This window comes from Heptranchias perlo, unplaced genomic scaffold (genome assembly GCF_035084215.1).
Source record: "Heptranchias perlo isolate sHepPer1 unplaced genomic scaffold, sHepPer1.hap1 HAP1_SCAFFOLD_43, whole genome shotgun sequence".
In the NCBI taxonomy this organism is placed as follows: Eukaryota; Metazoa; Chordata; class Chondrichthyes; order Hexanchiformes; family Hexanchidae; genus Heptranchias; species Heptranchias perlo.
Window position 1 is genome coordinate 8,072,439 of NW_027139442.1, and position 26,197 is coordinate 8,098,635.

At 45.4% G+C, this 26,197-nt stretch overlaps 1 protein-coding gene across 1 annotated transcript in view; it reads right to left on the reverse strand.

Moving 5' to 3' along the window:
- Window positions 1-24,219, reverse strand: part of LOC137312574 (zinc finger protein 271-like) — a 196,985-nt gene extending 172,766 nt beyond the window's left edge. The window contains exons 1-2 of the mRNA XM_067979104.1: window positions 23,817-24,219; window positions 23,131-23,732 (exon numbers count right to left, since the gene is read on the reverse strand). Coding sequence (XP_067835205.1) covers window positions 23,131-23,732; window positions 23,817-24,219 — 1,005 coding nt within the window. The remainder of the gene's footprint in view (window positions 1-23,130; window positions 23,733-23,816) is intronic.
- Between the last annotated feature and the right edge of the window lie 1,978 nt (window positions 24,220-26,197).

Below are 26,197 nucleotides of genomic sequence, written 5' to 3' on the forward strand. Positions count from 1 at the left end.
CTGGAGCCGTTCAAGAAGAAGGCTCACCACCACTTTCTCAAGGGCATCCAGGGAGGGGCAACAGGTTCTGGCCTTGTCAGCGACGCCCACACCCTGATAATGAATATATAAAAAAAGAAATCGTGTGATGTTCTCTGGTTCGAATTGTTCCCTTTGCCGCATTTTGCAGTGAACTTCAATATATGAAGAACGAACGCTTTTACAAAAAGATTCATTCATGGGGACTTAGCTCAGTGTTAGCGGGGTACCAGCAAGACACACGTAACTGACATAGCTCCCTACCTCCAACCGATTTGAACCCTGGTGCGGGAGGGTATCTGACACACTGTGACACCTGGTCCTCCTTTGGCTGGAGGCAAGATAGTACAGCTGGAGGCAGTACAGCTAGAAATAGGATAGTGCAGCTGGAGGCAATACAGCTTGGCAAAGGCTAGTACAGCTGGAGGCAGTACAGCTAGATACAGGATAGTACAGCTGGAGGCAGTAAAGCTAGGTATAGGATAGCACAGCTAGGGGCAATACAGCTCGGTATCGAATAGTACAGCTGGAGGCTGTATGGCTAGGTACAGGATAGTACATCTGGGGGCAGTACAGCTAGTACAGGATAATACAGCTGGAGGCAGTACGGCTAGGTACAGGATAGTACATCTGGGGGAAGTACAGCTAGGTACAGCATAGTACAGCTGGGGGCAGTGCAGCTCGGTGGAGGATAGTACATCTGTGGGAAGTACAGCTAGGTACAGGATAGTACAGCTGGGGGCAGTACAGCTAGGTACAGGATAGTACAGCTCGGTACAGGATAGTACAGCTGGGGGCAGTACAGCTAGGTGGAGGATAGTACATCTGTGGGAAGTACAGCAATGTACAGGATAGTACAGCTGGGAGCAGTGCAGCTAGGTACAGGAAAGTACAGCTGGGGGCAGTACAGTTAGGTACAGGATAGTACAGCTGGGGTAAGTACAGCTAGGTACAGGAAAGTACAGCTGGGGGCAGTACAGTTAGGTACAGGATAGTACAGCTGGAGGAAGTACAGCTAGATACAGGATTGTACAGCTGGGGGCAGTACAGCTAGGTACAGGATAGTACAGCTGGGGGCAATACAGCTAGGTACAGGTTAGTACATCTGGGGGCAGTACAGCAAGGTACAGGATAGTACATGTGGGGGAAGTACAGCTAGGTACAGGATTGTACATCTGGGGGAAGTACAGCTAGGTACAGGATAGTACAGCTGGGGGCAGTACAGCTAGGTACAGGATAGTACAGCTGGGGGCAGTACAACTCGGTACAGGATAGTACATCTGGGGGAAGTACAGCTAGGTACAGGATAGTACAGCTGGGGGCAGTACAGCTCGGTACAGGATAGTACATCTGGGGGAAATACAGCTAGGTAGAGGATAGTGCAGCTGGAGGCAGACAGCACAAAAGCAAGGAAGTTATCCATATCCTTTATCAATCATTGGTTCGGCCTCAGCTTGAATATTGTGTTCTATTCGGGGCACGGTACCTCAGAAAGGATGTCAAGGCCTTAGAAAAGTTGCAGAAGACGTTTACTAAAATTGTACCAGGAATGAGGGAGTCTCGTTATGTGGAGAGACTGGAGAAGCTGGGATTGTTCTCCTTAGAACTGACAAGATCGAATGGTGATTTGTTAGAAGTGTTCAAGATCATGAATGGTTTTGATTGAGTAAATAAGGAGAAACTGCTTAAAGTGGTAGAAGGGTCGGTCATCAGAGGACAAAGATTTAAGCTGATCGGCAAAAGAGCCAGAGGCGACATGAGGAAACAATTTTATGCAGCGAGTTGTAATGATCTGGAATGCACCGTTTGAGACGGTGGTTGGTGCATATTCAATATTAACTTTTTAGGGGAATTAGATTAATAATTGAAGGGAAAAAATACAGGACTATGGGGGAAGAGCAGGGGAATTGGACTAATTTGATAGCTCTTTCAAAAAGCCGCACAGGCACGTTGGGCCAAATAGCTTCCTCCTGTGCTGTACCTACTATGATACTGTGATACTATGTGAAAGAGTCAGCAGGAATCTCAGTTCAGTGGCCAGACATCTAAAGCTGTGGCAGGTACACACACAATGAAATAATATTTCATAACAGTGATAACCAATAAATACTTTGAAATCCCAGTTCAACTGAACGATATTATTGCGGAGAAAGAGCACTGCACTGACTCCTTGTAATACTGAGACGGTGAGCTGTGTCGGTATCAATCACTGAAAACACATTCATGAAAATATATGCCAGGACAGGTTAGTTCCACAAGCTTGTGGTATGATGCCACGCCTTAGCACAATCATCTGATTTCAATATATTTAGAACAGAGAATTCGCCAGTAACATTCTCAGGGGTGGATACACATAGTTTATTGCAGATATAATGCAGCTGGTACAAGACCAGAAGCGTTTACACACTCCATCAACTGATAGTACAGAACAGGCGGCTTTGTAAAAGATGATGGAAGAATAAAATTGCAAAGTTCAGCAGCAGAGTTAAAACCGATTTACACCATTAACGGATGAGATAATTCCTTATCTGGAGCATCAACGGATGCAAGAAAAGGGTAGTTAATGCGTTTTATCCAAAACATTACTGGATATTGGGTCAAGTAGATCAAGCATCAATAGGGGAACATTTAGGGAACAGTGATCATAATATCATAAGGTTTAGATTAGTTACGGAAAAGGACGAGGAGCAATCCAGAATAAAAATACTTAATTGGAGGTCGGCCAAATTCAGTGGGTTGAGAACGGATATGGCCCGGGTAAATTGGAATCAAAGATTAGCAGGCAAAACTGTGATCGAACAATGGGGGGCCTTTAGGGAGGATATGGTTCGAGTATAGTCTAGGTTCATTCTCATGCGGGGAAAGGGAGGGCAACAAAAGCCAGAGCTCCCTGGATGAAGAAATAGATAGAGAGTAAGATGAAGCAGCAAAAGGGGGTGTATGACAGATGTCTGGTTGATAACACAAGTGAGAACTAGGCTGAATCTAGAAAGTAGGGAGGGGAATTGAAAAAGGAAATAAAAGGGGTAAAGATAGAGTATGAGAATTGACTGGCGGGCAACATAAAAGGGAATCCAAAAGTCTTCCATAGGCAGATAAATAGTAAACGGGTAGGAAGAGGAGTGGTGGGTCCGATTAAAGACCCAAAAGAAGATCTATGCATGGAGGCAGAGGGCACGGCTGAGATACTAAATGAGTACTTTACATCTGTCTGTAACAAGGAAGAAGATGCAACAAAAATCAGAGTAAAAGAGGAGGTCGTTGAGATACTGGATGGGTTAAAAATTGATAAAGAGAAGGTATTCGAAAGGCTGGCTGTACTTAGAGTAGAAAAGACACCCGGTTCGGATGGGATGCACCGTAGGTTGCTGAGGGAAGTAAGGGTGGAAATTGTAGAGGTACTAGCCATAATCTTCCGATCCTCCTTCGATACGGGGGTGGTGCGTGAGGACTGGAGAATTGCAAATGTTACATCATCGTTCAAAGAAGGCTGTGAGGATAAACCCGGCAACTACAGACCAGTCAGTTTAACCTCAGTGGTGGGAAAACTGTTAGAAGTGAAAATCCGGGATAACATTAATAGTCACTTGTACAAGCATGGATTAATAAAGAAAAGACAGCACGGATTTGTTAAAGGAAAATCGGCTAAACTATCTTCATTGAGTTTTTTGACGAGTTAACAGGGAGGGTCGATGAGGGCAATGATGTTGATGTTGTTTATATGGACTTTCAAAACGTGCTTGAAAAAGTGCCACAAAATAGGTTTAGCAGCAAAATTGAAGTCCATGGAATAAAAGGGGCAATGGCAGCATCGATATGAAATTGACTAAATGATAGGAAAAAGAGAGTCGTGGTGAACAGTTGTTTTTTCGGACTAGTGGAAGGCACACAGTGGTGTTCCACGGGGATCGGTGCTCGGACCACTGCGTTTCTTGGTATAAATTAATGACTTGGAGTTGCGTGTCTTGGGCACAATTTCAAACTTTGCAGATGACACAAAGCTTGGAAGTGTACTGAGCAGTAAGGAGGATAGTGATAGACTTTAAGAGGACACAATCAGGCTGGTGGAATGGGCGGATACGTTGCGGATGAAATTTAATGCAGAGAAGTGAGAAATGATACATTTTGGAAGGAAGAACGAGAAGGGGCAATATAAACTAAAGGGTACAATTCTAAAGGGGGTGCAGGAACAGAGAGATCTGGGGGGTATATATGCACAAATCTTTCAAGGTGGCAGGACAGGTTGAGAAAGCCGTTAATAAAGCATATGGAATCTTGGGCTTGAAAATGGAGGCATAGAGTACAAAAGTATGGAAGTTATGTTGAACTTTTATAAAACACTGATTTGGCTAAAACTGGAGTACTGTGTCCAACTCTGGGCACCACACTTTAGGACGGATGTGAAGGCCTCAGAGAGGGTGCAGAAAAGATTTACTGGAATGGTTTCAGGGATGAGGGACTTGAGTGACGTGAATAGACTGGAAAAGCTGGGGTCGGTCTCCTTGGAACAGAGACGGCTGAGAGGAGATTTGATAGCGGTGTTCAAAATCATGAGGGGTGTAGACAGAGTAGATAGAGATAAACTGTTTCCATTGGCAGAAGGGTCGAGAAAAGAAGGACACAGATTTAAGGTGATTGGCAAAAGAACCAACTCATTCTCAACATATTCTCAACACATTCTCTATATATTCTCAACATATTCTCAACGTAGCCTATTATCTCCTGTAAAATGCTTGAACCCTGCAGTGTGAAGAGCTTCCAGCATCACCTCGCTCAGTCTGACTAACTGTATTCTGGGTAAGTTTTAACTCGGCCATTTCATGATCCTCAGCGACTATCCTCCGATTCCCAGCGATCTTATGTTTATAAGCGGGTGCTCTTTATGCATTAAGGTGCCGAATGTAAACGTTAGTGGTTTCTATGCTTTATATTTTGAAATCACCTCATCTAAATGTTCGCTTTATATGTTAAAAATGCCTAATCTTACACCAAGGAGTCTCTTGACTCTCTCCCAGTCATCGCCCATGGAAAGATGAATCTTCTGAAGCTCCACAGCATTAAATTTTCCCGGAGCGGGACTTCATCACACGGTGTCCTCAACAGCTCAGCTCATAGCAGCCCCCGACTGATCGGAATGTGTGACGGTGCAACGTCGAGCGAGCAGTCCCAGCTCTTGTTCCTGTTTGATCCTCTGTCATTCAGACAACTCACTTTATGATTCAAACGTTAGAATTTAGCGGACAGGCGTTTCGACAACACAGATATAAGAATAATCTGCATATTTAGCGGTTCTTCCTTTGCCAGAGAGTATTGAGCCTCTGGAGTGCATTGCCGGCAGGTGTGGTGGATGCTGACTCTCTCTCTCTGTGCCTTCTCCAGGGATCTGGATCGGTTCTTGACTGGGGCAGCGATCGCATCATATAGAAGGTGAGTGGTTTTACAGTTCACCTACGCATGGTCAATGTCGTGTCCTGGACTGGTTTCGATCGCCTGAAAGTGTCGGGGAGCAATTTTTCACAATCCGCCCTCCTTATCGGCCTTTGATGTTTTTTCAGGTTTGTAACCGGTCCCAGGAGATTACATGTTTCCGGTGGGTGGTGTCGGTAGGAAGTGTCAAGTCACGATGCTCCGCGCATGTGGGACAGGATTGATGAACCAACTGGTCTTTTCCTCACCATCATGTCTGTCTGTAACCTCAGCTCGTCAAGGTGTTTTTAGTGAAGTGATTTTAAACACAAAACCGCACCTGGGGCAATTCCTGCGTCCGTCCATCGTGAAATGAGGCTCAATGCTCTCCATGCCTCACGTTGTCCTCCTCTGAAGCTGGAGGACTCGAAATATTCTTGCCGGCCTCTGCTTCAATGTGCCTCAGCATTTCAGATCCCATCCAACCGTAAGCAAAGTGATTGATAACCTGAGCGTTCGAAAAATGCGCCCTGAAATAGGGAGCATGGTTACAGCACAGTTCAAGGCGCCTAACATCCAAAATATTCTTACCTCTGTGTAGTCTAAACGCCTGTTCCCTTCTCCTCCCCAATCTGTGAAACTGGAAGTAATCTGTCACGGGGCATACCCACCTTGGGTGGCCGCATAAAATGAGGACTGTCAGTTCTTCTTTCCTTGGTTAAAGCTCCATGTTATTTGTGGTGTAGCTCAGTGGGAGAGCGCAAGTTTCGCATGTATGAGGTCCTGGGTTGCATCCCCAAAAATATTTTTTCATCAGAATTATGCACGGAAAGGCAAATCGCGCTTTCTGAGAGCAGCGAATTCCAACCTCTGAGGTTCCACAAGGTTTAAATTGTCCCCGAGCAGGACTTCATCTCACGGTCCCCTCAGCAATTCAGCTCAAAGCAGCTGCCGACTGACCGGAACGTGTGACGGTTCAATGTCGAGCGAGCAGTCCCAGTTCTTGTTCCTGTTTGTCGCTCTGTCATTCTTCCATCTCACTTTATGATTCATGGTTGGATTTCAGCCTAGTCACTGACTATTGACAATTGTATTACTCATTTCTGCAGACTTCTTTTTGGAAAGTTTAGAGTAATTTTAAAGGAAAGAGAAGCAGAAACCCCGTGAACTGAAGAAGAGGTTGAACATTGTGAGCACGTGGAACGACTGGGCATCTCGTTGTCGGGGAGAGACAGAGCGGAAAACCCACTTATTAATGTCTAGAGTAGCGAAGACTTCGCTGTCGGGATGTTGCTCAGTGGTAGAGCGCATGCTTTGTATGTATGCAACCCCGGGTTCAAGCCCCTGCATCTCCACGCATTTTATGTTTCGAATTTTGAATCGCCCTCTTGTCCTCACCTTCACACACAAGGACAGGAAAGAGTTTCTTTCCCTCGAGAAAAACCGAACGCTCTGCACACGATACAATTCAATGGAAGCGCGCACGCGCCTTTGAAATGGCTCTCATCCCGGGGCTGGATAGCGTGCCCGTGATAGAAACATCGAAAACAGGAGCAGGAGCAGGCCATTCGGCCCTTCGAGCCTGCTTCGCCATTGAATATGATCATGGCTGATCCTGTATCTTAGTACCATATTCTCGCTCTCTCCCCATACCCCTCGATTCCTTCTGTGTGTACAAATCTGTTTGTCTCCTTAAATATATTCAGTGTCTTGGCCTCCAGAGCCTTGTGTGGTAGAGAGTTTCACAGATTGGGGAGGAGCAGCGGACAGGCGTTTGGACCACACAGAGGTAAGAATAGTCTAGATATTAGGCGGTTCTTCATTTGCCAGAGAGTAGTGACCCTCTGGAATGCATTGCCGGCTGGAGTGGTGGGTGCTGACTCTCTTTCTGCCGTCTCGAGGATCTGGATCGGTTCTTAACTGAGGCAGAGATCGCATCATATAGAAGGTGAGTTGTTTTACAGTTAAAGTACACATGGTCAGTGTGATGCACTGAACTCGATTCGATCGCCTGAGGGATTCGCGGAGGAATTACATAGAATGTCCATTCCTTATTGGTCCTGGATTTTTTTCTGGTTTGTAATCGCTCCCAGGAGATTACATGTTTTCGGTGGGTGGGGCGGGTGGTGGGACACTCAATCCTGTTATACGCACCCTCAGTGCTGGGACACTCAGTCCTGTTATACACACAGTCAGTGCTAGGACACTCAGTCCTGTTATATACAGAGTCAGTGCTGGGACAGTCAGTCCTCTTATCGACACAGTCAGTGCTGGGACAATTAGTCCTGTTATACACACAGTCATTGCTGGGACACTCAGTCCTGTAATACACACAGTCAGTGCTGGGACACTCAGTCCTGTTATATACAGTCAGATAAATAAATAACTGCAAACTAAGAATGAAATCTCCAGGATGTGACGGTTTCCAATCCAGAGTATTAAAGGAAACAGGTGGGGAAATTGCAGATGCATTAGTCATAATTTCCAAAGCTCTCCAGACTCAGGAGTTGTGCGTTTGGATATGAATGTTGAAAATGTCACTCCGTTATTTAAGAAAGGAGGGAGGGAGAAACCAGGAAAATACAGACCTGTCATTTGAACGTCATTTGTGGGGAGCTTACTTAAATCTATCATGAGAGACAAAATGAGCTGGTCAAAGAGAGTCAACTTGGATTTGTGAAGAGCAGGTCATGTCTGACTAATTTAGTTGGATTTGTTGAGGGAACTACAAGGTGGACAGGGAAGTGTCCATGAAGGTTTTCGATATGGACTTACAGAATGCATTTGATAAGGTTCAGCACAAGAGATTAATAGAATAAATAAATTGCACAGAATTGAAAGTGACCTTGTGACTTGGGTTGGAATTGGTTGGGAGGTCGGAGAAAAGAGTAGGGAGAAAGGGAATGTTCTTTCATTGGCGGGATATGACAAGTGGTGTCCCCAGGGATCTGTACTGGGTCCTCAGCTTTTCACCATATTTATCAATAACTTGGATGAAGCAATAGAGAGTTATAGGTCCAAGTTTCCAGATGACACTAAGTTATGAGGCACAGTACGTTGTGTAGATGGGAGCAGGAAGTTACAAAGGGAAAGTTTAAGTGAATGGGAAAACTTTGGCAGATGGAGTTCAATTGTATCAGGTCCGCATACCTCAGGTATAGTTGTCTGCTTGGAGTACAAAAGGAGATGCTTTTCAGCCCAGTGAATCCTCGGGTGGCCTTCGGAAAGTGAGGCTCTCAGACCCTTTATACTTGGTTAGAGGTCTTCAGTATCTAGGTGATGTCGCTCAGAGATAGACCGCATGCTTCGCGTATATGAGGTCTCGGTTTCAATCTACACGTCCTTCATGTTTCGAATTTTGAATATATTTATGAGAAGACCATTTTGAACTCGCCTCACATTTAGACACAAGGACGGGCAAGACTTTCTTTATCTCGAGCCAAACCTCACAATCTGCGCAGGGTTAAATTCAATGGAAGAGCGCATGCGCCATTTCAATGACTCCCGAAACCAGGGCAGGATTGCTTGCCTCGTGATTGATATTTCCAGTTTGATAAATTGGGGAAGACCAGAAGGCAGGCGTTTAGACAGCACGGAAGTAATCGAGGCTACATGGTGGGCGATTCTTCTTTACCCAGAAAGTAGTGAGCCTCTGGAATGGTTTGTCGGCTGGTGTGGTGGGTGTTGACTCTCTGCATGCCTTCTCGAGGAAGATAGTACCATAGCAGGATACAGCACAGTAGGAGGCCATTCAACCCATCGTGCCTGTGCCAGCTCTTTGGTAGAGCTATCCAAATAGTCGCACTCCCTTGTTCTTTCCCCATAGCCCTGGAAATGTTTTCCCTTCAAGGATTGATCCAATTCCCTTTTGAAAGTTATTATTGAATTTACTTCCTTTCCCTTTCAGTTAGTGTATTCCAGATCAGAACAACTCACTGCCCGAGCAACTCACTGCTTCCACAGGTCGCCTCTGGTTCCTTTCCCAATTACAGTAAATCTTTGTTCCCTGGTTACCGATCCTTCTGCCACTGGTAACAATTTCGCCTTATTTACTGAATCAAAACCGTTCATGATTTTGAACACCTCTATAAAATCTCCCCTTAAGCTTCTCTGCTCTAAGGAGAAAAATCCCAGCTTCTCCAGTCTCTCCACATATTTGAAGTCACTCGTCCCTGATATCATTCTGGTAAATATTCCATTCACCTTCTCTGCTCTGGGGAGAACAACCGAGCTTCTCCAGTCTCTCCACATAACTGAAGTCACTCATCCCTGGTACCATTCTAGTAAATCTCTTCTGCACCCTCTCCAAGGCCTTGACATCCTTCCTAGTGTTTGGTGCCCAGAATTGAGCACAATCCTCCAGCTGAGGACCAACCAGTGTTTTATAAAGTCTTACCATAACTTCTTTGTTTTAGTATTCTATGCCTCTATGTATAAAACCAAGAATCACATATGTCTTTTCAACAGCCTTCTCAACTTCAAGGAATTGTGCACATACACCCCCGGGTCTCTCTCTTCCTCTCTTTAAAATCATACCATTTAGTTTATATTGCCTCTCCTCGTTATTTCTACCAAAATGAATCACTTCACACTTCTCAGCATTAAATTTCATCTGCCATGTGTCTGCCCATTTCACCAGTGTGTCTATGTCCTCCTGTAGTCTGTTACTATCCTTCACATTGTTTACTACATATCCAAGTTTCGTGCAATCTGAAATCTTTGAAATTATACCCTGTATACTCACGTCCATATCATTAATATATATCAAAAAGAGAAATGGTCCTAATACTGATCCCTGGGAAACACCATTGAAGAGTCCCCTCCAGTCTGAAAAACAACCGTTCACCACTACTCTCTGCTTTCTGTCCCAGAGCTTTAATCCCATGGGCTTTAATTTTGCTCAAAAGTCTATTATGTGATGCTTCATCAAATGCCTTTTGAAAGTACAAATGCACAACATCAACCGCACTGCCCTCATCAACCCTCTCCATTAGTTCATCAAAGAGTTCAATCAAGTTCGTCAAACACGATTTTCCTTCAACAAATTCGTGCTGACTTTCATTTATTTTGTGTGTAGATACTTAGTTACATTCAATAAAGGATTGATCGCAACCTATTGGTGTCGAGTTCCAATCGATCTTGCAAACTGGCGACTTCAGCATATGAACTTGACCTGCGATAATCTGGATTGAGTGAAACTAATTGCCTCGGATGGAGAAGGTGCTCAACCCAGTCCGTTAAAGTAGGAAACAGGAAACCCGTATTGGCGAAAGCATGAGTTTTCCCTCCAATACTGACAGTAACCATGGAGACTATTAGGCATTTGTTTGTGATTTATTTCGCTGCCCTCACAATTCCATGGAATTATATATTTGAGAACTTTTAATCTTTCTTTCGTTGTTTTCTTCCAGTATCTGTCACTTTACATTAAAATGCAACTACCTCGTGTCTGTTCAATGCAGCCAAGCTGCCTGTATCATTTTGAATTTATTTTATCATTTTCCTCACAGTTTAATAAACCCTGCTTTTGTTTTGGAGCATATTTGGAGATTGGGCTCCGTCACCTAAGTCCAAATCATCTCTACTTACTGGTTATAAGAGTTTCTCCACAACTGAACGTAGAGCCACTGGTCTTTAAGTGTCCAATTGATTCCCCTCTCCCTCCCACAACAAAAACAGCATACTGATTTCATACCAGGACACAACAATGTCAGAACACAGGGGCTTTTTATCAATCAGCCGCAGGGAGCAGAGATTTCACAGACCGGATGGCAAGAAGCGAAACAGGCCCGAGCCAAAGATAATATCTAATAAAGCTTCATCCTAGTCATTAGCCCCAGAGAACAGTAAAATGGATTATAATCAAAGAGATAAAAGAGAAATATCTGATAAAACGTTGTCATAATCACTGCAGCTGGTCTCATCTTGGAGACTGTCTAAAGGTTGCCTCACAGTTGCACCAACCTATTTCAATGCCTCTCGATAAACCTAGTTAAGATTTTCCAACAAAATTGATTTCCAAGAGTATTTGCCAAGTCTGTCTGTATAGAAATCGCTTTCTGGTACAAGAATATTAGCCCAGAAATTACCTTTGATCCCACAGTGGACAACAAATGAACACATTCCAATAAAAGTCAACAACAACTCGAATTCACAGACAGCATTTAATTTAATGAACATTCCCAAGGGGCTTCACAGAGGCGTGAGGAACAACGGGCACAAAAAGAATAAGAAGATATCAGGAGAAGTGATGAAAACCTCGGTCAAAGAGTGGGTTTAAGGAGGCTGTAAGTAATAGAAATGGAGAGACGGAAGGGATAAACAAGGGTTTCCGAGAGTAGAGTTTAGTTTTCTGAAGGAATGGCCACCAATGGTGGAATGAAGAGAGTGCAGGATGGTAAAATATAACGATAATTACTTGTATTTATATAACGCATTTAACATAGATAAATATCCTAAAGCGCTTCGCAGAGGTATTAACAGACAAATATGGACCCTCGGCCAAAGAAGGGGATATTAGGAGGGAAGAGAAAAGGTTGTCGCAAGAGATGGATTTCATGGAATGTCTGAAAGAAAGAAATAACTTGGAATCACATAGCGCCTTTTACGACCTCAGGACGTTCCAAAGCGCTTTACAGACAATGAATTATTTTTGAAGTGCAGCCATTGTTGTAATGTAGGTAACGTGGCAATTTACTCACAGAAAGCTCCCACCAACAGGAATGAGATAATGACAAGATAATCTGTTTCAGTGAAGTTTGTTGAGGAATGGGTATTGGCCAGGACACCTGGGAGTACTCTCCTGCTCTTCGTTAAATATTGCATTGGGATCTTTTACATCCACCTGAGAAGGCAGAATTGTTATCGGATTAACATCTCTTTGGAAAGCGGCATCTCGGCCGGTACAGCGCTTCCTCAGTACTGCACTGCAGTATCAGCCTGGATTATATGTTCAAGTCTGTGGAGTGTGACTCAAACTCACAACCTTCCGAGTCAGAGGCGAACTGCTACCACTGAACTGCGTCAGACAACTGAGAGGGGGAGAGGGAGATGGACGGGCTGAGGGAGGGCATTCATGAGCGTGCATATGGCGGTCAAAAGTCGGGTCAATGGACTGTGGATGCACAAGCGGCCAAAGGTGGAGGAGCTGAGTGTTTGGGAAGGGCATTTACGCTGGAAGAGGTTACAGAGATCAGTAGGGATGAGGAGCTTATGATTTAAGTGTAAGGAAGAATAAAAAGGCATCGGAGACTGGAAGCCAATGCAGGTCAGTAAGGACTTGGATGATTGATGGGGCACTCGCCAATCAAAAAGAGAGGGGTGGGGATGGAATCGGTGGCCAGGATGTGGAGGTCGTGGGTCAAAGTTCATGAATTCCCAATTTGAAACTGGAGGAAATTGATGCACATCTACAATAGAATATCGCTCTGACAGCACAAATATATTGGAATGGTCAAGAGAGGCGGTGGTTTTGTCAGCGACCATCTGAAAGCTGGTCCATGTCTGCGGACAATATCAGCACAGGGCAGCATGTAGATGAGGAAGACGGAGTCAAGGATTGAACCTTTGGAGACAACAGATATAACGGTGATAGGGTGGGAAGAGAAGCTTCTCCTGGTTATGATCAGATAGGTGAGTGGAACCAAGCAAAGGTAGACCCACCAAAAGAGGCCAGTGATCGATGATTGAGGAGGTCACGGATGGGTTTCCTGTAAGTGTCGAGGAGAGGGTGGAGATTGTTAGGGATTGGCCATGGAGGGATTTAAACCACAGGAAGAAAATTTTAAATATTAGGCGATGGGGAACTGGGCGTCAGTGAGGGTCAGTGAGGCCGAGCAGGACCTGGTGCTGGTTGGAAGGGAGACTTTGGGTGGCCGACCAGGAGCTTATTGGAGGAATGGAGTCTGGAGGGGACGGAAACATTGATGAGGGTTTCAATGGCAATGGGGTCATGAAGGAATGAAGATGAGTGAAGGAATCAAAGGTCCTTTGTGATGAAGGTCAAATCGGGTCATGAGCGCAGCTCGGGGTTACACTAGAGCAATTTTACTGGAGCCGCCAAACAATGTAAGATAAGAGGGTAAACGTCTGCAGTAAAATAACGGGGAGAGGAATTGCAATGAAGCTCGTTCAGTGTCCAACCCCTAATATCAACCACAGTCATTTCTCGGCTGCAATCCTCAACGTGTCCTTTAACTGTCCCCGTGTCAGAGACTCAAAATTCATATTTTAACTGGGAACCTGCAGGAACAGATTGAAACGGGTCTGCTTGTGCCCCTGGATTCAGTGCACACGCGGAGAAATCAGTACAATGTATAATTGAATCGGCAGGAGTGAACATCGTCAATACAATTATATGAAAACTGTAAATGAAGCCGCTCATTGTTGTTGGACCGGTCCTTTCTGAGCACAGCTTTTAACTTTATTCCCGAGCGAGGTCTCATTAATATAATGTCCTGGACTTTGAGATGTTTGTGATATATCCACCTCATCATTTACACCGGAGGCAAAGCTGCTGATGTAATGTGTTTGTTCAAGGGACTGTAACTAATAGCAATGATCAGGGGTATAACCGTGTCAGTGCAGATTTGTCCGCTGTATAAATCAGGGCTTGTTGCAATGTATCAGCGCAGAGTGCCTGCCGGAGCTGCGGTTTTCAGTTCAACAGAAGTCACTGCTTCTCACAGAAATGGGATATCCATTAATGTTTCAGATAGAACGCATTTACTATCCTGCTCTTGCAGCCATTGGAGTTCCTGGTAAGCCGTTATCTCATCTGTGAATATTGTAAATCGGTGTTAACTGTGCTGCTGTACTTGGCAAATATTTTTTTCTCCCACCATATTTTACGCAGCCAGCCGTTCTCTTATATCAGTTGAATGATAGAATGTTTAAAGTCTCTGCTCTTTTGGTCTTGTAGGAGCTGCATTATATCTGTAATGAACATTGTATATCCAACCCTGGCACTGTTACTGGACTGTTCTTTGTACTGAATATACTGTTGAATAATGTTATGTCCTTAACTTCAAAACTTTCAGTCTTGTAACAGCTGCATTATATCTGTTATGCTCTTTACATATCCAACACAGGCATTGTTACTGGATTATTCTCTGCACTGAATTTATTGTGGAATAACGGTCCATCTTTTGGACCTGTAGCAATTGCATTATTTCTGCCGTGAACATTTTTTATTCAACCCTGGCATTGTTACTGGATTATTCTCTGTACTGAATGCATTGTAATCAGGTGTGTGGGTTAATAGCTTGCCTCAGACCATCAGGAACTGTAACAGTTTCATGTTGTGAAATATATTTCCATAAATGTGGTTTCAGTGATTGATAATGAGACAGCTCACGGTCTCAGTGTTACAAGGAGGCAGAGCAATGTCCTCCCTCCACAATAACATGGTTCAGTTTAACTGGGATTTCAATGTACTTATTGGTTATCACTGTTATGAAATATTTCGTCATGTGTGTGTCTGTTGCAGCTCCAAATGTCTGGCGACTGAACTGAGTTTGCTGCTGATTCTTTCACATCTCATTCTCTGCTTCACTGAGGATGAATTGCTGTAAAATGCAATGTTTTGTGGTTATGTTGTATCAGTTTGCACTTTATCTGTTGGAATCATGAGTCCTTCTATTTATCTGTCGATAAAAAACAGCTGCGGTGATGATGGTGTTTTGTTAATTAAACAATTCCGCCATCTAACGCTGTACTTTATAATTACAGGAGATGGAATTTCAATTATTGTGAGGTGTGTCTGGAAGAGGCATTCGATTCTGTTTATTCCATGCATTGTAGATGAAGTGAACAGTGTAGATGATCAGGTGGAGACTTGGATGATCTGTAGAAACATTAAACTATTCACAGAGGCTTCACCATTTAATAAACTGACACTGAGAACAGGATCGTTGGAACACGGGGCTGGTGAAGAGAAAGCAGGCGCAGGATGTTAGGATTTACTCGGATGTGAAAAGCGGCATTGAGAAAGAGAGTAGAGACAGTGCGGAGAGTTGGAGAGGAGAGTTAGAGAACGCGACTTAGATGGAAAACGAAAGGGAGGTGGTGAAGGAACGAGAGGAATAGCGAGAGACAGGGAGAGATACATAGACAATGAGGGAGAGAGAGAGTTTTATTGAACTCTCGCTGGGTGTGTTTATCACCATCAGGTCCTCCGTCTGTTTATGTGAATGTTCCTTTTACTTGCTCACTGACTGAATAAATAAACATAATTGAAATGTATTTGAAGTATAAAATCAGTGATTTATTGATCACATTGAATTATTAGGATGCTGTATTCTAGAAGCCATGTGTCAGCTTCAAAGGACGAGGTTAATTTAATTATTGCATTTTAATGTAATTTTAATTGGATGTGCAAAGTAAATTTATTGGAAACATTATGTAACGAACGAGCTGCTTCCCGACACAATAAACACAAAAATTAAAATTTGAATTCATTAATTGCATTCTGTTGCTGGGAACTACAGATTAGATTTCCTCTAACACTCTGCTGCAGTCTCTCCCGGTGAATCTCAGCCTCTCCTCTCACTGCATTGAATTCTCTGCCTCCTTACTCGTTCCTTCATTTCATCCGCTTTCCCAAACCATGTGCTTCTGGCTCCCCTCCAGTTCTTATGCCATTTTTCGTGTTTCCCTCCCAATCTCACTCACTGGCTCGGCCTTCGGCAGCCACTTCCAATACGATACGAAGCCTCAAACTCACCGCCACGGATGTCATCTTCCCCGTCTTGTGCCAGCTCCTGTCGGCTCTCTTCACCCAGAGCAACAAACCAGAAGCACCTCCCCCTGTCCCCTCACCTTCCCGGCTCTCGTTCACGTTCCCGTCCATCTGGAGCCTAAATTCGGATTTAACCTGCAGGATTCACGGTCCGTAAAATCCCTTCTCCCTTCACGACCGGCTTTGCGCCCTCTCTCGTCTCTTCCAGTGGCTCCGGTGCTCACTTTATTCACTTTCTGTATTAATTTCCTAATTCATTGTTTATAATTGTGTTTGAAAACATTTCTCTGTCCGAAAGCGCTGCCCAGGTCAATGAATCAGTTCCCACCGTTTGATGCAGCAAAAAAGCTGGACATTTTACCCCAGACCCTGTCAAACTGATGCTTTGACTCCAGGTCTGACCAGTAATTTCTCTGCTTCCGTTTCTCTGTCTTACAGTTAACTTGGTGGCGATTGTGATCCTGTCCCGAGGAAAGTGCGGACTCTCCAAATGTATCACTCGCTACCTGGTGGGAATGGCGGCGGCCGATCTCCTGGTCGTTATCACTGATGTTATATTGAGGTTAATTGGTAGCATTTATTTCCCAGTTTCATTCTTGACCGTTAACCCCGTGTGCCGTCTCATAGTCACCATGAGTTTTTCAGCTACAGCGACCTCTGTCTGGTTCACAGTGGTTTTCACCTTTGATCGATTTGTGGCCATTTCTTGTCAGAAGCTGAAAGCAAAATATTGCACCGAGAAAACGGCGGCTGCTGTTATCGGGGTGGTGAGTGCGCTGAGCTGTTTACTAAACATTCCCTGGTACTTTGTGTTTGACCCGGAATATATAATGGACAATGTGACCCGGGATTGTGTCGTGAAGCCGACCTTATTCACTTCACCCGCTTGGGCAGCTTTTGACTTGTTTAATCTTGTGTTCCTGCCTTGTCTCCCATTCATTCTGATTTTGCTGTTCAGTGTTCTCACCGCCAGGCACATTTTTGCGGCCAGTAGAGTCCGCAGGGGACTCCGGGGCCGCAGCAATGGAGAGAATCACAGGGATCCAGAGATGGAGAACCGAAGGAAATCCATCATTTTACTCTTCAGTGTATCAGGCAGTTTTATATTATTATGGAGCACATTCGTTTTCTTTGTTATCTCTCTGCGTGCAACAAACGTCCAGTACTATACCGTCAGTGACATTGAGTCAGCCGGAGCCATGCTTCAGCTTCTCAGTTCCTGCACCAACACGTGTATTTATGCTGTGACCCAGACTAAATTCAGAGAGGAGCTGAAGAACGGGGTGAAATACCCACTGAATCTGATTGTTACATTAGTTAAATCGTAGAAACGTCTCAAGACTGACATAAAATTAAATGAAAAGTCAATGAGAGTGGATTATCCGGTTTGCCGGTGGAGTAAGTCGGCGGTCGCGGATCGGCCGCCCGTTGTTCACTGCGCCTGATTTTACTATCCATTGACACCAATGAGTTCACTACAGTAACTGATATCAATCCAATACTTTAAATAAATTTGGAAATACCAGGCAGGAATTATATTTTACCCGACAAATGCGGTGTTGTGAAATGATACAAGATGTGATTCTGACATGAAATGGTTTGCTGTTATTAATCTGGAAATAATATGATTTCAATATTAAATGTTTTATCCTGAAATGAATAAAATCAAATTCTCCTTTTCGGTTGATGATTATTTCCCATCACACACACTGCCCGGTGGGATGGACTGAGGGTGAGCTGTCAGGGTCAGACAGCGTCCTGTTCATTGGGACATTTGTTTTGACCAGAACAGAATAATAAAGGCCCAACACCCGGACCGTTACTAACTGGTGAAATATTAATGTAATTTCAAACTGCAGTGGGGAGTTCCGGAGATCGTTTCCTCTCTGAACTGCTGTGCAGCAATGTTTACTCACTGCCGGGTTTTTAATGGGACATGAGGCTGGGCCTGGTTACACAGATCTATAAGGAAACCTCAGGATACATTTCTGAGACGATCAGGGACCGGGAGATTTCTCACGACAGAAGCATGCCAAGGGAAAGCTCTCCTGCTCCTCCTTGCCCCACAAAATATGAGTTAAAAAGAAACTTCTCGGTGTTCTGGACCACTCAATGCCCATCGAAAGCGCGGCTCCACCATCCATTTGTGCCCAACATTAAATGGTGTCCCGTGTACGTCATCATACTCTGATTTACATATTACACGTGGCCTTAACGGAAACAGGTGAGTGTTGCTCTGGCCGCTCTTCTCAGGACCCTACCCACGATGGTGGAGGCAGGAACGCCAGCGTTAAAGCGGCGGTAAGTGACCTGACACCATTTACTAGCCTCATCCACCCCATTTCGGCCAGGTGGGATACATAAAATCGGCCACACCTTTCCTGACCTACGCTCTAGAATCAATCTTCGAAGCCCAAAAGCTGGTCCATTTTCTCAAACTGCATCGGTTCATAACACGTGGTGGGAAATTTTCACCATCGCTGGGGAATGAACTGGAAGATCGGAACTCTCGCCCCTTATAGAAGCGGCCGATTTTAATTTCTACTCCGTCAGTTTACCGCCCAAGCAGTGAAGGTGAAATTATCCCCAACGTCACTGACCCCAAGGTTCGGCAGATGTGTTAAAGACATCAGACAGTGTTTGCCAAACACGAACATGAATGTGGGCTAATGGATCCGTGTATTCGGGTAAAAGGTGATAACCCCCTCCACGGAGACTGAACCCATATACCGTGGAGTCAAAGAGGAGTTCATCTCCAACAGCTCGGTAACACAGGACGCTGTGCTCTATGGGCAGTTGTCCAAGATGCACAACGAGATAGATATCAACTGCTGCTGGAAGACCATCAATTCGGTGAAGGAGGCCCTTTGTTCCCCCGAAACCTGCTGGTCTTCCAGTCGAGGGAACTGTCCGCGGTTAAGTGTTGGCCACTGGCACACTCCAAGGTCCAGTATTTCATGCTGAGGTGCACACTAAAGCGAGGTGTGGCCTACACAAAGGCTTTATGGGTAAAGGCAACCGTGTAAGGCTATCCCACCTTGTATTGTACAGCATGTGTTAGAAGATATGTCCTGTGTTTTGACTGGTAATAATGGAATCGTGTGATGTGTATTGTATTTGTTTTGAATTGTAATTGCAAAATTTACATTGAACTGTGTGTATCCATGAATTTTATGAAATAAAGTATATTTAAAAATATTAAAAATAAGTTCCAGTCTCACTATGTCTCTTCTTATTGGACACTGAAGAGTGGAAACAGACCCGAATCGTAAAGATGTGGGAATTTATACAAATATCATTCATTGCAGGCATCAGGTGAGAAATAGGGAGTATTTTCTTAATGGTGAGAAAATAGGGACTGCAGAGGAGCGGAGGGGATTGGGTGTCCAGGTACACCAATCAATAAAATTAAGTGCACAAGTGTAAAAAATGAATGAAAGATTCCAATTTCTAGGCTGTCAGATCCCAAGGTAGCGCTATCAGGTACTTAGTTCACTCTCTGGAATTTGCTGCTACAATCAGGCCCCACTGCCTCCCTCGCTGGTCCATTCCATACATCCAGCAACCTCTGCATTAAAAAAATTACATTCAAGCATTCTGCTCATCCAGTGCCCCAGGTGGAGAAGTCTAATAGTGGCGGGAGGACCCAAACCATTCGCCTTATGTGACTTTGGACATTTCTGTTTTTAATTCAGATTATTGAATTTGCAATTTTTTCACTTTTTTGTACATTTCTATTTTTATTTTTTGAACAAATTATCCTAACCCTGTGCGCAGTGAGTGCTGACTCCGGGCCCTTTGACAGCCCTCACCTCCGCCCGCCTGCGTCCTGGGCTGACTCCTCCTATCACGTGACATGCGGTACCGTCTCTCCCCTTTGCGCGCTGACATCGCGATGCGAATATGCATCTCCGGCCCGAGAGACGCCGCGCTTGCACCGCGTTCCCTTAGCAACAGGCGCCTGCTGGGAGGATGATGATGGCGGCCTCGGGTCGGCTGGCGAGCGGCCGCTGCTGTGGGCGGGGCGAGACCGACAGAGGGAGGGTCCGCACTTGGAAGTGGCCTGGGCCCCGGGGCCTTCGAATGGCGCAGTGAGGGCGGCCCGAGCTACAGCTCCTCCGACTTCAGGCCCGAGCGGCGTTAATGGGGTCGCAACCCCGGGGACGGAGGGACCGACACCCCGGGACGGAGGGACCGAGACCCCGGGATGGAGGGACCGACACCCCGGAACGGTGGGACCGAGATAACGGGAAGGAGGGACCGAGACCCCGGGACGGTGGGACCGCGATTCTGGGACAGCGGGGCGTCGACTCCGGGATCGAGAAATCGCGACCCCAGGGATGGAGGGACTGCGACCCCGGGATGGAGGGACCGCGACCCCATGGACGGAGGGACTGCGACCCCGGGATGGTGGGACCGTGACCACGGAAGGAAGGGACCGTGACCCTGGGACAGATGGACCATGACCCCAGAATGCAGGGGCCGTGACCCCGGGATGGATGGACCGCGACCCCAGGGACGGAGGGACCGCGACCACAGGGATGGAGGGACCGCGACCCCGGGATGGAGTGACCATGACCCCGGGAGGGAGGTGGTCTTTGAGACCGTTCATGCGCTGTTGTGAGACCTCTGTGTGTGTCTTGTTCTGTTCGTGTTCTATTACATTGGCTCCCGGTGTGGCAATGCATCGATTTTAAAATTCTCATCCTTGTGTTCAAATCCCTCCACGACCCTCACCTCCTCCAACCGATTTAATCTCCACCGACAACCTCGAGTCTCGCCACCCTGTCATGGATTCGACCCCACCCATATACTTCCTCCTGCACCAATGTGCACCCTGCGCTCAGTGCTCGGACACTCAGTCCTGTAAAACACAGTCAGTGCTGGGCCACTCAATCCTGTTATACACACCCTCAGTGCTGGGACAGTCAGTCCTCTTACAGACACAGTCAGTGCTGGGACAGTCAGTCCTCTTACAGACACAGTCAGTGCTGGGACACTCAATCCTGTTATACACACAGTCAGTGCTGGGACATTCAGTCCTGTTATACACACAGTCAGTGCCGGGACACGCAGTCCTGTCATACACACAGTCAGTGCTGGGACATTCAGTCCTGTTATACACACAGTCAGTGCTGGGACACTCAGTCCTGTCATACACACAGTCAGTGCTGGGACATTCAGTCCTGTTATACACACACTCAGTGCTGGGACACTCAGTCCTGTTATACACACAGTCAGTGCTGGGACATTCAGTCCTGTTATACACACACTCAGTGCTGGGACACGCAGACCTGTTATACACAGTCAGATCAATAAATAACTGCAAACTAAGAATGAAATCTCCAGAATCTGTCGGTTTCCACCCCAGGGAATTGAAGGAAACATGTGGGGAAATTGCAGATTCATTAGATATAATTTCCAAACCTCTCCAGACTCAGGATTTGTGCGTTTGAAAATGTCACTCCGTTATTTAAGAAAGGAGGGAGGGAGAAACCAGGAAAATACAGACCTGTCATTTTAACGTCGGTTGTGGGGAGCAAACTTAAATCTATCATGAGAGACGAAATGAGCTGGTCAAAGAGAGTCAAATTGGATTTGTGAAGGGCAGGTCATGTCTGACTAATTTAGTTGTATTTGATGAGGAAACTAACAAGGTGGACAGGGGAGTGTCTATGAAGGTTTTCTATATGGACTTACAGAATGCATTTGATAAGGTTCAGCACAAGAGATTATTAGAATAAATAAAATGCACAGAATTGAAAGTGACCTTGTGACATGGGTTGGAATTGGTTGGGAGGTCGGAGAAAAGAGTAGGGAGAAAGGGAATGTTCTTTCATTGGCGGGATATGACAAGTGGTGTCGCCAGGGATCTGTGCTGGGTCCTCAGCTTTTCACCATATTTATCAGTAACTTGGATGAAGCAATAGAGAGTTATAGGTCCAATTTCCAGATGACACTAAGTTATGAGGCACAGCACGTCGTGTAGTTAGGAGCAGCAAGTTAAAAAGGGAAAGTTTAAGTGAATGGGAAAACAGTGGCAGATGGAGTTCAATGTTGGGAAGTGTGAGATGATTCACTTTGGATGCAAAAAGGAAACATTGGAGTATTTTCTTAAAGTGAGAAACTGTGAATGGTGGAGGAGCAAAGGGATTTGGGAGTCGATGTACACAAATCACTAATGGCTAGTGCACAGATACAAAAAGCAATCACATACTAATGGCCTTTATCTTCGGGGCTGGAATACAACGGGAAGGAAGTGATGCTTCAGTTCTACAGAGCCTTGGTCAGAGCCCATCTGTAGTACTGATCCTCACCAAGGATATATTGGCCTTGGAGGGGGGACAGTGCAGATTCACCAGAATGATACTGAGGCTTGAAGTGTTCAATTATGAGGACCGGTTGCATGAACTTGGTTTTGCATTCCCTTGAGTTTAGAAGTTTGAGCGGTGATCTGAACCAGGGATTTAAAATAATAAAGGGATTCGATGTGGTAGGAATAGAAACTACTTTCTCTGGTGGGAGAATCAAGAGCAAGAGGACATAACCTTACATTTCGAGCTAGGGTGTCTAGGATTGAAATCAGGAATCTCTTTTTCACACAAGGATAGTGGAAACCTGCTCAGGCTGATTGAAGTGGACCCTGTGATATAATCGAATTTTCTGTCCTGTCAGACTTGGACATCTTGTAGATCCACATTTTAAAAAGTTGGAGGAGCTCAGTTCTAAGACGTATTCCGCTCACGTCGTCATAAGTCCTCTAACTGTTTCTTTTATCATCGAGATATGAAGGTCAAAAACACCGTGTTTAAAATAAAGCTGATTTATTTGACACTTGGACGGAAAACTAAACTGCAGCCCAGTTAAAGGGGGTCATTATCATCAGAAACAAACTCCAACTGTCAGAATGAACGTGGTTTAGTCCTGGATACAGCAATAACAGCAGAATCCAACTCCTGCAGTCACATGTGAACTCGCTGGTGACTCAGCAGGTGGGATGACTGAGTGAATCCCATCCCACACACGGAACAGGTGATCGGCCTCTCCTCAATGTGAATACGTTCATGTCTCATCAGATCCCATGTTCTTTTAAAGCTCTTCTCACATTTTGAACAATTAAAGGGTCTCTTATCAGTGTGAACAAGTTGGTGTTCAATGTGGCCGGATGAACAAGTGAATTCCTTCCCACACACAGAGCAGGTGAATGGCCTCTCCCCAGTGTGAACTCGTTGGTGTGTCAGCAGGGTGGATGACTGAGTGAAGCTCTTCCCACACACGGAGCAGGTGAACGGCCTCTCCCCAGTGTGAACTCGCTGGTGTGTCAGCAGGGTGGATGACTGAGCGAATCCCTTCCCGCAAAGGGAGCAGGTGAACGGCCTCTCCTTGAAGTGAACTTGCTGATGTCTCAGGAGGTGGGATGATCGAGTGAATCGCTTCCCACACACAGAGCAGGTGAACGGCCTATCCCCAGTGTGGACTCGCTGGTGTGTCATTCGGCTGGATGAGCGAGTAAATCCCTTCCCACACACGGAGCAGGTGAACGGCCTCTCCCCAGTATGAGTGCGTTGGTGTGTCAGCAGATCACTTTTTCTTCTAAAGCTCTTCTCACAGACAGAACATTTAAAAAGACACTTATCAGTGTGAACAAGTTGATGTTCAATGAGGTGGGAAGATTGAGTGAATCCGCTCCCACACACGGAGCAGGTGAACGGCCTCTCCCCAGTGTGAATTCGCTGGTGTGTCAGCAGGTTGGATGACTGAATGAATCCCTTCCCACACACGGAGCAGGTGAACGGCCTCTCCCCACTGTGAATGCGTTGGTGTGTCAGCAGATCACTTTTTCTTTTAAAGCTCTTCTCACAGACAGAACATTTAAAAAGTCTCTTATCAGTGTGAACAAGTTGATGTTCAATGAGGTGGGATGACTGAGTGAATCCCTTCCCACACACGGAGCAGGTGAACGGCCTCTCCCCAGTGTGTCTGTGCCGATGAGTTTCCAGCCGGGACGAGTAACTGAATCCCCTCCCACAATCCCCACATTTCCACGGTTTCTCCATGGTGCGGGCGTCCTCGCGTCTCTCCAGGTTGGACGATCAGTACAAGTCTCGTCTGCACAGAGAAAATTTGTCTGGTTTCTCCCCACTGTGAATGGTACAATGTTTTTTCAGGCTGTGTAACTGGTTAAAATTCTTTCCACAGTTAGTGCACTGGAACACTCTCACTCGGGTGTGTGTGTCTCGCTGCTATTCCAGTCACAGTGATGTTTGAAATCTTTTCCCACGGATGGAACAGATCAACATTTCTCCTATATTTTAAGGCCGATAATCTTCAGGTGCTGGTGAATAGAGTGACTGTCAGATCTTGACGTGATGTTTGGTTTGAGTTTCTTTTCTGCAAATCCTCCCCTTCTAATACCCTGTAAAAGGAGCTAACAAAAGTCCTCACTGTGAATACGGAATAGAAATTCAGAACAGGCAATTCTAGTTTCGATGGAACATTCTACCCGCTCATTCCCCAAGACAGTAAATCCCCGTCCCACACACTCACCCTCCTCCCTCTGCTGAAACCCATATCCATCGCACCACTTCCAACAATTTTCCTTCTATTTAATGTTTCTGTATTGAAGATCCCGACTAGGACTGGTTTCAGTTCCACACTCACATTCCCTCTCCTCTTCTGAAGGTGCTAGTTCTGGCTTGGTTCAGTTCTGCACTCACTGCTCCCAACCCTCTCCTCCCCTGAAGGTGCTGACTCTGGTTGGATTCTGTTCTACACTCACTGGTTCCCCTCTCCTCTCCTGAAGATGCTCACTCTTGCTGTGTGTATATGGTCTGCCCCTCATTTCGAGACTATGTCCCTCCCTGTAGCTGCCTGTAAGCAGTCCATATGTAATACCTCCCAAATTTTGCGACGGAATCTCCCTGACCAGTCACCATTTCTCCTTCATTTAAAGACTATCCCTGACCTATCACAATTTCTCCTTTATTTGCAGACAGTCCCTGACCAGTCAGCATTTCAGCTTCATTGACAGACACTCCCTGACCAAACATAATTTCTCCTTCATTTACAAACTCTCTCTGACCAGTCAGCATTTTCCTTCATTAATAGACGCTCCCTGGCCCATCACTATTTCTTCTTCATTTATGGACATTACCTGACCTGTCAACATTTCTCCTGCATTCACAGACACTCCCGGACCAATCACCGTTCCTCCTTCATTTACAGACACTCCTTGACCAGTTACCATTTCTTCTTCATTATCAAACGCTGCCTGAGAAGTCACCATTTCTCCATCATTTATAGATACTCCCTAACCCGTCACCGTTTCTCCTTCATTTATAGACACTCCCTGACCTGTCACCATGTCCTCTCCCATTTATAGATACTCCCTTACCAGACGCCATTTCACCTGCATTTATAAACGCTCCCTGACCCGTCACCATTCCTCCTTCATTTATCGACACGCCCTGACCTGTCACCATTTCGATTTCATTTATAGACACTCCCTAACCAGACACGACTTTTCCTTCATTTACAGACACTCCCTAATCAGACAATTTTTTCTTCATTTGCAGACACTCCCTGACCGATCACCATTTCTTCTTCATTTACAGACATTCACTGTCCCGTCCCCATTACTCTTTCATTTATAGGCACTCCCTGACCCTTCACCGCTTCTCCTTCATATATAGACACTCCCTCACCTGGCACCATTTATCCTTCATTTAGAGACAATCCCTGTCCAGTCACCATTTATCCTTCATTGACAGACACTCCCTAACTAGTCAGCATTTCTCCTTCATTTACAGACACCCCCTGACCTGTCACCAGTTCTCCTTCATTTCCAGACACTCCATGACCAGTCACCATTTATCCTTCATTTACGGACACTCCATGACCAGTCACAATTTCTCCTTCATTTAGAGACACTTCCTGACCAATCACTATTTCTCCTTCATTGACAGACGCTCCCTGAACGTCCCCATTTCTACTTCATTTGGACACACTTCCTAACCAATCACCATTTCTCCTTCA